Source organism: Myotis nattereri (assembly GCF_964212035.1).
Source record: "Myotis nattereri genome assembly, chromosome: 18".
Classification (NCBI taxonomy): domain Eukaryota; kingdom Metazoa; phylum Chordata; class Mammalia; order Chiroptera; family Vespertilionidae; genus Myotis; species Myotis nattereri.
In genome coordinates this window covers 25478218-25491308 of record NC_138093.1, presented here as the reverse complement: position 1 = coordinate 25491308, position 13091 = coordinate 25478218, and the positions used below count along the sequence as shown (strand labels likewise).

At 46.6% G+C, this 13091-nt stretch overlaps 1 protein-coding gene across 2 annotated transcripts in view; it reads right to left on the bottom strand.

Annotated features, from left to right (window-relative positions):
* Nucleotides 1-1567: 1567 nt before the first annotated feature.
* The window catches only part of LOC308533911 (uncharacterized protein C1orf21), a 174127-nt gene continuing 162603 nt past the window's right edge, over nucleotides 1568-13091 (bottom strand). For both annotated transcript variants that reach the window (XM_081112132.1, XM_081112133.1), the window contains exon 6: nucleotides 1568-2360. In XM_081112132.1, the coding sequence (XP_080968258.1) occupies nucleotides 2322-2360 (39 nt within the window). In that variant the 3' untranslated portion in view covers nucleotides 1568-2321. The remainder of the gene's footprint in view (nucleotides 2361-13091) is intronic.

The following is a 13091-nucleotide window of genomic DNA, read 5'->3' as shown; positions in this document are numbered from 1 at the left end:
CTTGTACTTCAAAGAGGTCTCCGGCATCGACATCGGAAGACAGACCTCCAGGTGAAAAGTCCGAGTTTCCCGGGAACCGGTTTCCGGCTTCACAAAACACTCACCCGCCAGGTTCCCAAGAAACACTGGGTGCTGTGCACACATGTGTCATGTCAACATGCTAAACGTGACTGTCAGCAAAATGACACGAGCACGTTTCGTCTTCGGGCAGAAGGTGGCGATTTTCAGGGAAGTCACTCCCTGAGACACCCAGTGGAGGAGGGACATGGGAGACGGCGAGCGTTTGCTTCCTAAGAACAAGAAATCCCGGGGCCAGGTCATCGGCATAGCAGTGAGCACAGTCCTCCATGGACACTTTGGAGGTGGGGCTCAGGGCTCAGCAGTTCGCTTACGGTTGAGAAAAACTGTTTCAGTCACTTGGCCAAAACCATACACAGGGAGGGAAGTTAAAACCCTGGGGCGACTCGACTCTCCCGGCATTTTCCTGCTTGAAGCAGGATAAAAAGCCTTGTATGTTGGCTGCGTCTCTATTTATGTAACAACCGCAGCTGCTCCCCAGAATAGCTGCTGCTGGCTGGAAGGAGGAAGGGCTCTTGCTGCTAATGTGTGAGTCCCTTTTCTATGGCTCTTCACTAAGTGTCCTGCCTCTCCCCTTGGCGCCCTGGGTCTGCAAGGAGACCAGGGACCTCGCCATTAGCTCGTGGCGCCCTCGGCTACGGGCCACGTGGACGGATTTTAAAGTCAAGGCTCCTCCTCTCAGGGAGAACAAATTTAGACTCTGATTCTATTCTGTGGCAGGCGATCGCTCGACTCCCAGAACATACCAACTACCCACCTTCGGAGCGAGGCCGATGGCGAGGCCCTTCCCACTCACAACCCCCAAAGAGAGACACAGGCAGACAGACAGCGCCCCTTCTGAGTTTGCGTGGGACAAACTGGAACCTGGACTTCGGGCGTAGCATTGAATATAAGGCGCCCTCCCCAGGAAGTAGCAAAGACAACCCTCGTCGCAGCTATCAAATGTGTTAAAAAAATACAAAAGTTATTTTTCACCTTTTGATGGCTATTTACTTGTGACAACATTTGTTAAAAATATTACTTCTGTCTTTGGGAAGAGATCATTCTCTTCATATAATATGGAAAAATAAACTCTACCAAACCACAGTTCACATCGCCCACGACGGCCTCCAGACCTCCTCCGAGGGTCAATGCGCTCGCTGCGTTTTCAGGGAGGGAACCCTTTCTCACTGTCCGATCCAGGGCCACAAGGAGGGGGAAATAAAGTGACCAGGCTCTGGGTCACTGAGGGGGGAGAAGTAGGAAGTAGGATGGTTTCTTTGCTAATAAAAAGGTGACAGGGTGGCTTCGGGCCCTCCTAGAAAGTCGTGGGGGGGGGTCCCCTCATCTCTTCTGACCACTTGCTGCCCAGCTACTGCGTGGTCGCTTACCCCTGGGAGGGGTAGGGAGCCATGAGGCCAAGTCTCGGTGCCACGGCAAAGGAAGGCTCCTCTTCCGCGCCCAGGAGCACCGGAGGACACTGAACTGGATGAATGGGAGAAGACAAGGATACATAAAAACAGTAAAATGTTTATTTCCTTAGAAAAGAAAGTGGGGGAGAGGGATTTGAAATGATTGTGATCACACGTCCGTCTGCCTCTGAGCAAAGCCAATGTCGCGAGCTCACTGCTTGATGGAGATACCCCAGTAAACGAAACCGCCTGCTGCGGGCTCCTGGGTGGCGCCCAGGAGTCAGGGTCACAGCATGCTTTCTGCCGCTTCGTAGCGGGGAACCAAGGCCGTAGCAACCATCCCATCTCCAAAGCGCAACATCACCAGCCCGTGAGAAGCAAGGCTCTGCACCACTTTGGGACAAACAGGGAGGAAGGAGAGAGGGAAGGAGACGCTTAGAAGCGGGACCGCCCGAGAACAGAAGTCTGATAGCCGAGTTCACCACTACCTCATCTTATAGGAAACGGGCTGGAGAGCCCCATAAGACCGACAGTATCTTTAAGGTGAAATCGCAGAATTTTGCTGCACACCTGGACACGAGAGAAGTGAAAAGTTGCAACAGGTTTTAACTAGCAGCAACAAAGAAAGTTCAATGACAGGTTTTTTTTTTTGTTTTGTTTTGTTTGTTTTTTTAGCAATATTCCTTTGCGAGTTCATTAGGAAACACTGTAATTTAATGGGGCATAGGATATGGAACGATCTTCTTTTGCTATAGTGCTGTTCCGTGAAGAGGACCGACCTTTGCAGAGATTTCGACGGGGGTGTCACCTATTTACACAGTAGTAGCTCCTGGTTCGGGTGCCAGGTCGGTGCTATGTGATGTCCTCTTCTTCCGAACAGTAATCTCGACCCTGGAGGGGACAGGAAGAGAGTGACTGTGAGTGAGAAATTCCAAGCAGAGCCCGACACAGTCACTCCTGTAGCCATTTTCTGTCGGCTTCTGTCTCCTTGCACCAAACCCCAGAGCTCATCAGCGACCACCGGCCAACAGGATAGATACGTCACAACGACCTGTTTAGAAACTGTATATACCGATTTATAAAGTGCAGAGACCTCAAGGCATGGCAATCTGACCACGCCCCAAATAAGCCCTTACTTTATATGGGTAAGAGCTCATACTACCCTACAGGACCCAAGCCGTTCACCGCTGGGGCCGGGGCAGCTCACATCTGACAGCTGCGTCTCCGTGCCCGCAATTTACAATTTTACAGAAGGGGGTGGAGTAATCCAGGGATGTCTTAGTTTTAATCCATTCTAAATTAAAGCAGGATTAAAACAACAACAAGGGCTCGACGACTATAACATATCTTAAGACTATGTTTGGCATGTGTGGGATGCACCAGAAAGACAGAAATGCCTTTGATTCATTCGCTTACAAGAAGGCTTGCGGACTCTATGCAATTGCCACATGTGAACATATGTCATCTTCTTTCCAGCAGGACGTACACTCTATGAAGGCGCCCTGAGGACTGGGGTTTAAGCTCCACATCTGACCTGGCCGGGTTGCCTCGGTCGAACCCCAGGGCTTCCTGGTCTGTAATCCATCACAGGAACAGAACACCTGCCCGCATCACAGTGTCGCAGACGAGGGCTTTGTAGAAGTCACCATTAATACTTTCGCATCCTCTGTCCTTTTTCTTTTAAAATACACGCTATATGTTTCAATTTTTTTTTTTTTGGGGGGGAATATTCCTTCAAAAACAGAATTTTCTCAATAACTAGAACTTATTCATAAAAGCACCTCAAACTTAAAGAATATAATAATTTTACATAAAACTATTTACCAAGTGAATTACATGTTTCTTTGTCACAGTATCTGTATATTGGGAGTATTTCCCATTCTCCTAATACTTAACTGGGGTTGTGATGAATTATTGGGCCATCTGGCTGAAGGGTGATTGATTCTAGCTCTGGGATCTCACTTAAGTTACCTCTCTGGGTCTCAGTTTCCCCATCTGTACAACGAAGCTAACAACAGTCCTTACTTCACAGGGTTGCTGGAGATTAAATTCCTTCATTCATTAGCGTATTTTAGTTTCCTCCACCGTCTGATTGCCAGCTCTCCCCCTGCTACTTGCGGAGTGCCTGACCCCAGTGTGGTCGCCAGCTTGGTTTTATTCGCTGCATGAAAACGCCTCCTAGGGAGAGAAACTGGGCAACGACCTCCCTGAGAAGAGAAGAGTGTGCTCAGCAGTCACCCCACAGTGACGGCCTCCCTGGGACCCCTCCCAAGCAAATGGGGACCCATCAGGAGACACCCTCCAGGACACATGGTGAAGAGTGAGAAAGGAGAACCTCACGGACCCTGACTGTTGGGAGTTTATTCCCCAGGGTGGGAAACAGGACACATCCGGACATAGCAACGCTATGCTAGAAGCCCACCTACCAGGTGGGGCTCTCCTCACAGGCCCCGGAGCAGATCTGTAAGTGGGCACGGGGCGTTCAGCTGGAGGGGAAAGGCAGGGCTCATGGAGTTTTCAAAAGAAACGACAGAGGACACATTTCTGGTGCATATGGGGACACACGCTGTTGTGTGACATCGGCAAATGACTGGGCTTTGGTTTCCTGGGGATAATCATCGTCTCTGCCTCAGAGGGTCATGATCAGGATTAGGTGGAAAAAAACACAGTGCCTGGCAGGTAGGCAATACATATTAGCTGCTGGTATTATTATGACTATTAAACCGCGTGCTCCTTCAGCCCCCTGGCAGAGGAATAGGGACCCCCTTCCTGCGACTGACAGGTGAGGACTGGGTTCCTAAACTGTGACCTGACAGGTGTTAGGGACTCCTTCCTCCCACCACAGCCTTGCACCCAAGACAGGCCACACGTACACGCTCTCAAATAAAACGTCTATGGCAGACACCTAAGTCCCTTCCCTTCTATCTAACGGAGGCCTCACAACAAAGTAAAGGCCCAGCTGGCCAGGATGGGGTTCAGAGGGCCCCTCATCCACAAGGAAGACTTGGGCCCAGTGACAGACAGTCAGACAACACACAGGTGAACTGGTGCATTCATTGATAAAGCAGCGTCTCCAACTCCATAAACGGCTTATGAAGTAGAAGGTGCATTTCAGACTCTCCACGTTGACTATGACCATAAACAAGTGCCTCCTTTGGAGGAACAAATCTATATAAACGTCTGTGTATACTCAAGACCGCAACTTGCATTTCCCAAGCATCGGCTCCTCTGGAATGACCATAATTGCTGCGAGAAGGAGAAGGAAAACGGCGTTGGTTGCTTTGCAGACATTATTTCATTGGTATTCACGCCAACCCTGGCCAACCCTGCAAGGCGGGAGGGGTGCCTTGTGACTTGTGGGCAAACCTCAGACCAGCCCAAGGGCCCAGGGTAATCCGTGCCCTCCCCTCTGCCCCCGCCCCGCCAACTGTAGTAAGTTGGTAACAAAATTCAAATTCAAATCAGTTTCATTTTTGTTATTATCACCTGTCAGCAGCTCTGAGAAACACTTATTTTATGAACAGAAACCTGAAAATCACAAACATCAAGAGCACGAGCTCCCGGATGGGCGGCATCGCTTTAAGAAATGGGAACCGGAGAGAGCTGCGCCGTGAGTGGCCTCATCTTGGCATCACCTGGGGCCCCACTTGCACACCAGCCCTGCCGGGCAGAGGCAGGACAGGAGCTGGCTTCTGTGACATGACTTCAAGTCTCATTTGCATTTTTAAAGAGCTGTGCTAAAAAAGAGCGCCTTAAAACCTTCAGCTGTCAGAGGCAGGAAGTGGGAGTAGCTGGGTGTGGGAGACACACAGCATTCTCTGAGCTGGAGCGCGCCCTTTCCCCTACAAGGGACTACCAACTGGAAGTCTTTGTCAAGGGGCTCTGGGCAGTTGGAATGAGCGCCGGCTGCACACAATTCCACCCCTGTGCAAAGGCCCCACTGAGAGCTACAGAGAGCAGGGTGCCTCCCAGGGCCCCACAAGCTGGAGGACCGGAAATGCCCGATGATGCTGACCAGGAAGGGTTGTTGGAAGAACCACATGGGCATTTTGGTGCAGACACACACACACAAATCACAGTGTTTGCTGACTGAAGTGTCCCTGACCGTGCTCTTACTCTGCAGGGGAACACCCGCTATCCTCTTCCGCTGTTTGCATTACTTTCTTGGAAACGTACAGAAGTTTATGTCAACTCAGAACATAGATTTCCAAGGCGCTAGGGTAAACGATTTTGTCTGTTGAAATGTCTAAGCCAAGAATTAGAGATATTAAGGAGTAGCAAGGGAAAGGACATTATCCTACTTTCAAATTCTGCAAGCTTTAAAAAATCTTTATTGCTGAAAGTATTACATGTGTCCTCCCTTCCCCCCCCCACCCCCCCCCCCCCGCCCCGTGCCCCCATGGATCCCTTTTAGCCTACCCCCCGCCTTGCCCCTGGCCTTCACCACCCTATTGTCTGTGTCCATGGGTTATGCTTATATGCAATCAAATTCTAAAATTCTGCAAGTTGAAAGAGGAACGCTCGATGAGTGGCTTCAAATAAACTGTTCCTGCAAAGTGCCTACAGTACCTTTCCTCCTCAAGTTTAAGTACACAAGCAGTCTAGGCCTGACCGTGCAGTTTCAGGTGCAATTTTATCCTGTTAGTCTTCAGTAAATTTTTGTAAACAAGGGTGCATTGGGCTAATACATGCACCTCAGGCATTTAACAATCAACTGTGAATTGCGTACTTTCCCAACGGAGAGGATCAGAGCTAGGTCAAAATGACTGAGAGGAAGCACTGAGCCTCAGTCTCTCCATCTTTAAAATGGGAGCGGTAAGACCTAACTTGCAGTGTTGATGTGAGAATTAGAAGTAAAATACATAAGGCTGTTTAGCAAAGCATGGCACATAGTAGGTAAATTACAGCTTAGTAAATTACAGCTCTTATGATGATATTGAAAAATGAGATCAATAGATCCAACAGCTCATAAGCTGCTTAGGTGAGAAATTCGGCCCACAGCTAGATCAATTCGTTACATTCAGGTCCTTAGTCAAGCCGTGTACCTCAGGGCCTGGATGCTTGTCCTTCTTCCTTCCTGGATGGCTCCTGCTGACCCCAGCCCTCATGTATCCATTACTTCTCCTTCGAAATCTCTGCTCAAATGTCACCTCATTGTCTTCCTTGAACACCCTACACTCAATAACACGTCTTACTCTGCTTCATTTTCATTTATATTACTAATCATCACCTGACATTATTAGTGTACTAATTAATTTCTTAATTGGCTGTCTTTCCCCTTGAATGGAAGTAACGAGTGGGCAGGACTGCTTCACACTCTGTTGCACCCTCAGGATTTAGACTAGTGTCGGCCGCCTGTCAGATGCTTGATGGGTGTTTGCTGAATAAATGAAGGGATGAAAAACACTAGAGAGAGCTGAAATCTCGGAGCTGGACGGGACCTAGAGGCTTTCCCCTCTGACCTCTCATTTAACGTAGGGCGGCCTCTGCTTTCCACCTTGCAGACAGGGAACCCTGTCTTTTCGGCTGGAATACGTCAGGTGCTTTTCCAAGCTGCCTGTGAAACCCCTCAGCAGCAGAGCCCAAACCCTGCTTGTGCCCACAGAACGGCTTCGTCTGGGCCTTTGGGACCGGAGGATAGGCCTTCCCCGATCAACAGCGTCCCCTGGTCCGTCATCTGCGAATAACGTGGTCTCCATCGAGGTCTCCCTCCTTGGCATGTGCTTCTGCTTTACAATAGTTGTTTTTTTTTTTAAATGGACCCACCAAAAAATTACCAACACAGAAGAAAACATCTAAGGAATGCAGCCTAAGATGTTAAGATGTGTGAAAGTTAAGTACTGACAAAGGGAATCACCAGTAACAACAGATTCCAAAAGAATCAAAGTGCTACATCTTGGCAATAATAGAACAGAATGTCAAACTGAACTCCTGTCAAAGCTCTGGAGAGAGACAACGCTTCAAGGAAACAGAAGAGATCACAAGGTAAAAGGAAAGGAGAGCCCATCCGATCACGGGAGACTGGACTCTGCATGTCAGAAAGTAATGCCACGAAGTACAAAGGCTAACCTCATCCTGGGAAAAATACCCACAGCATACATGTGCGCGTGATGGAAGTTACGTGGGACGCTCACCCCAATAAAAAAAATGAACAGGGAGAGGATCTCAAAAGGGCACAAAGTGGAAACTCATTCAGAGCAAATTAAAACCAGTAAACACACCAACAGAAAAGTGGTCTGCTGTAGTAATAAAAAATACAAATTAAAATAACGCTATTACTTAAAAATAGCCACACCCACAATGAAATGTGACTCTCATATATTGCTGGCCTCAGTGTAAAATGGTATATAGCTGCCTTGAAAAGCAATTGGGTGATACGTATTGTGAGTCATAAAAATGTACACACCCTTCATTATAGAAATCATAGAAATCAGTATCCAAAGATAAACTCCCAAACACATATTTAAAAAATACACATGCATTGGTTCCCTGGGCTGGAGGTGGGAAAGGGGATGGACCGTAAGTGGGCAGGAGGGATCTTATTGAGGTGATGGGGAATTTTGTAACTGGGGTGTGGTGATGGTTGTGCAATTTGGTAAATTTACTAAAATTCATTGACTTGTACATTTCAAATGAATAAATTTTATGGTATGTAAATTATAGCTCCATAAAGTTAAGAGCACGTGTAAAAATATTTTCATTGCAGCATTTTTATCAAGCATGACAAAAATCCATTGAATATACCCTCCCCTCCCCTCCACTAATAAAAAAAAGCCTGCTGAGGTATGGCTCCTGTGCTCCCTGCTGCCACGCAAGCACCACCAACAGGACCGATCACCACGTGTCCCAAACAGGCAGGTCCTTGCTGGGTACCACTGTTTCCACACACATTGTTCTCATCTCTCACATTCCCAGCCTATGGCATCTTCATGATCTCATCGCAACATCATCTCTTCAAGTGACATTTCCCCCAGCTGTTCAAGGGGCTGGTCTCTTCCTCTCCCAGTGGTCCTTCCCACCACCACCACGTTTTATAGTAATTTTAGCCAACATGTCTTTCGATACCTATCACAATGGTTATGCAAAGGCGGGTGTCTGGAGGGTGGGAGTGCTGTGTGTGTGTGTGTGTGTGTAGGGATGGAGGTGGAGGCTATGAATGACATGATACAGGAGGTGTCCTGGGACTCTCATAAGCGAAGCAAACTGTCAACATTTTGCAGGTCACGGTGGAAAAAGCAGCCCTCTTTAGCAATTCAACGGATACAGAGTATGGCTTGAGCAGAAGTATCAGCAGAGACGGGGGCACAGACTGGTTCTGAGGATGGCCTGGAACTTAGGAGAGGCAAGTCAGAGGCAGGGGACGCAAAAGTGGGTAACAGAAGGCCACAGTCCATCATTCACCATTTTTATGTATATAGGTAACACCTGTGTAAACCACATTTGGAATGACATCTAGTTTACTTTCCACAATGTTCAGTCAGGCATCCTAAATTATGTCTTTTGCTGTTGTCACCAGGTTCTGCATTAAAGAACCTCACACTGAGCCCTGGCCAGGTGGCTCAGTTGGTTAGAGCATCGTCCCTCTAGGCCAGCTGTGGGCAAACTACGGCCCGCGGGCCGGATCCGGCCCGTTTGAAATGAATAAAACTATTGAAAAAAAAGACCGTACCCTTTTTTGTAATGACGTTTACTTTGAATTTATATTAGTTCACACAAACACTCCATCCATGCTTTTGTTCCGGCCCTCCGGTCCAGTTTAAGAACCCATTGTGGCCCTCGAGTCAAAAAGTTTGCCCACCCCTGCTCTAGGCCCATGGTCGGCAAACTGCGACTCTCGAGACACATGCGGGTCTTTGGCCCCTTGAGTGTGGCTCTTCCTAAGCCTTAGGAGTACCCTAATTAAGTTAATAACAATGTACCTACCTACAAAATTTGGCTCTCAAAAGAAATTTCTTTTTTTTTTTTAATATATTTTTTATTGATTTTTTCCAGAGAGGAAGGGAGAGAGATAGAGAGTCAGAAACATCGATGAGAGAGAAACATCGATCAGCCACCTCCTGCACATCTCCTACTGGGGATATGCCCGCAACCCAGGTACATGCCCTTGACCGGAATCGAACCTGGGACCTCTCAGTCCGCAGGCCGACGCTCTATCCACTGAGCCAAACCGGTTTCGGCGTCAAAAGAAATTTCAATCGTTGTACTGTTGATATTTGGCTCTGTTGACTAATGAGTTTGCCGACCACTGCTCTAGGCCAAGGTTGCCAGTTCAATCCCTAGTCAGGACTCATACAAGAACCAACCAATGAATGCGTAAAGAAGTGGAACAACAAGTTGATATCTCTTCCTCCCCTCCCCCCTTGCCCTGCCCTCTAAAATCAATTTAAAAAACAGAACCTCACATGTACTAGGAACATAAACTAGATATTCCAGTCAAGATTTTCATGTTTGGTGAAAGCAAACATGAATTTTTTTTTAATATATTTTATTGATTTTTTACAGAGGAAGGGAGAGAGATAGAGAGCTGGAAACATCGATGAGAGAGAAACATCGATCAGCTGCCTCCTGCACATCTCCCACTGGGGATGTGCCCGCAACCCAGGTACATGCCCTTGACCGGAATCGAACCTGGGACCTTTCAGTCCGCAGGCCGACGCTCTATCCACTGAGCCAAACCGGTTTCGGCACAAACATGAATTTTTGTAATGAAGGCTCATTATAGAAGTTGGCTTAAACAAGGCTTATTTCTGTCTGGAAGTGTGAGTGATGCTTGTCACAAAGCAGGCTCTTGTGTTCTGACTGGCTGACCGAAGAGTGTATCCTCCTCTCCTTTACCTCTCGGGATGATGCTGGGAGCACCTGTTAGTTTCTGGCCTGTGTGGTATTTCGCTTCTCCTACCCACTATCTGCTTCCTTTGCGTGATTCGTCTTCCTCCTCTCTCTTCCTAACTGTGGGCTTCCTGAACCTCCATTTCTTGACTCAGTTATGCCTCCTGCATAGCCTTCTACCCTGCACTGTGCGACTGACCGGCTTTCCAAGCACCAAAGAGGATCGTGAGCAATGAAACCCAAATGCCACATCTGGATTTTGGTGCAGAAATTTAACGGGTCATCTTCCGTCTCTGCCCCCCTAACACCCCTCCCCTGCAACCTTTCCCTCCAGGTATCACCAGCCAGAAACAACCTCAGATGCAAGTTTCTATGAGCATCTGGCCATGAAGCTCTGTCCCTGAAGCAGGAGTACAGGGCGGGAGAGCCGCCTTCCACCCCTTGGGTAGTGGGAACAATGAGCTAGAATCCAGAACAAACATGATCAGAAGGAGGCGGGAAAGGCTGGGAAAGTAGAATGAAAGCCTCCTCCCCCTCCCCCGGCCCCATGAAGGGCCCCTCTTCCATCCTCCTCCTGTGGGACCATGGCCAGGGCTGGACTCACAGAGCGTCTCCAGACAGGGTGCGTTTCAATAGCATTTTCACTTACGGTCCAACAACAATTTACAACAAACGCCGAAGAAAAGCAAGAGTCATGAGCTGTGCTGTTCGTCTCCTCCCCCGACTTAGTTCATTAGAAAAACCAATCGAGGCATTAATGGCTGTCTCTGTTTCTAACAGGCTTTATTCTAATTAGACTCACATGTTATTATTTCAGTTGGAAAAAGGTCTGGGTTTGTAATGAGCAGGAGGAGTGTGACAGCCTCCAGCCTCTGACAGCTGCTTGGATCATCTAAGGGAAGGATCCCCAGGGTACCCACAGCAGTGACAACAATTCCAGTATATTGGGCTTTTCATTTCCAAGAGAGAATGAGTATTAACTAAACGGCTTTAATCCCCTCCCCTCGTAAAGTGTTTAATAAACCCAAATCCTCATCCTACAGACAAAAGGGGGGCTATGTTAGAAGCTTTATGGCGCACAGATGTCAAGCTTTCTCTGACGATGGCATTCAGGTGACCTCAAAGATGCTGCTCCCCAGGAGGAAGTGAGCAGGAATGAGGATAAGAGGAGCAGGAATAAAGTAGGTGGGTGCCCATGTCTCTGGGCCACACTCAACTGATGTTCTTGAGCAGGCGTGGGCCACTTTCTTTGCCAAGGGCCACACAGTAAACACATTAGGCTTTGCATTCCATATGGTTCCTGCTGCAACTCAACTCCGGCGATGTAAGGTGAAGGCAGCCGCAGATACAAGAAAAAATAAAAAGCGGGGCTGTGTTCCAATAAAACTTTGTGGACACTGAATTTGGAAGTTCACATGTTTTTTTCATGTCAGAAAACATGATTGTGCTTCTTGTTTTCCCCACATGAGAACATGTAAACAACATTCTTGTCTGGTGGCTGGCTTTGGCCCCCCGGCCGCTGCAGAGACCAGCACCACCATCAAACAGCAGAGTTCCACAAAATGGCATTTCATAAAACTGTTCTTATCTTATACACAAGAAAACCATCAATCAAAATCAAATTTAAAAAATTTCCTACAGCCCCATCTTCCTAATACATAGCATGTTCAAGTTTCTCTTAAATCTCTGTTCATATATATGTCATTTTAATATCACTTCAATCTATTGACACATTTAACATCATCTTATAAAAATTTTCCCTGTTGTAACTGATTCCTTATACAGTAAACCCTTGATTTTTTTGGACCTGGATTTAAGGGACTTTAGACTTAGCCCTGGCCCCTGTCAGATTAAACGACACCCCCTTGCTGAACTAGATTTATCGGGAGATCACTTAATAAGTTACATGATGTCTAATCACTGGGCTGTATGCCTGAAACTGATATAATATTGCATGTCAACTGTAATTGAAAAATTAAAAATTAAAAAATGTCCTCAATAGTGGGAACACTTGTTTTTAACTCATCCTTCTCTCTATACCTCGATGCAGAAGTAAAAGTGGAAACTGAATTGTAGATGGGAACAATGAATTTCACTTTTGAGTAAAAAGAGGTAGAATTTCAATTATGGAAACACACCAGAAAGGAATGAGGTCATTTTAATGCCATGTCAGATTTGTATATGCTGTTTAAAGGTAAATTACAATTTGGATTTCAATTTTTACAGACTACACCTGACTACGAAGCAGATCTTTTTGTTGCCAGAAAGCTCGCAGAGGAAAAAAGTCCAAATAAACTGAGAATGAAAAGATCTTCACCAAAATAGTGGGGACAGATAATTTCTTTTTATGCTTTTCTTTACTAAAACAAAACGTATCGGCAAGTTGAACAGCTTTTGAACCAATATGTGAGACTTGGTAAATTTTCCATCTGAAAAGTCATGCATAAGCCAAAATTTCACTAAAAATAAAAGTAAAATATTATATTCCTAAAATGAGGTTTTGGCACAGTCAGGGAGTGATATAGATTAAACTACCATTTAAATTCATTATCTATCTCTATTTTCACATTGGTGATATTTGCTGGTCTTTTAGTGGTGCATTAGATTATACAATTATTCTTATTATACAATTATTCTGCTGCTGAAATACTGATGAATTTAAGACCTCTTCATTATCTTCCGTTGAGTGATAGAGATCACAACTGAGAAATTCATGGACAAATCCTCAGATAAAAGGACCACAAAAAGTAAAAAAAAAAAAAAAAAAAAAAAAAGAAATAAAAATTAAAACAG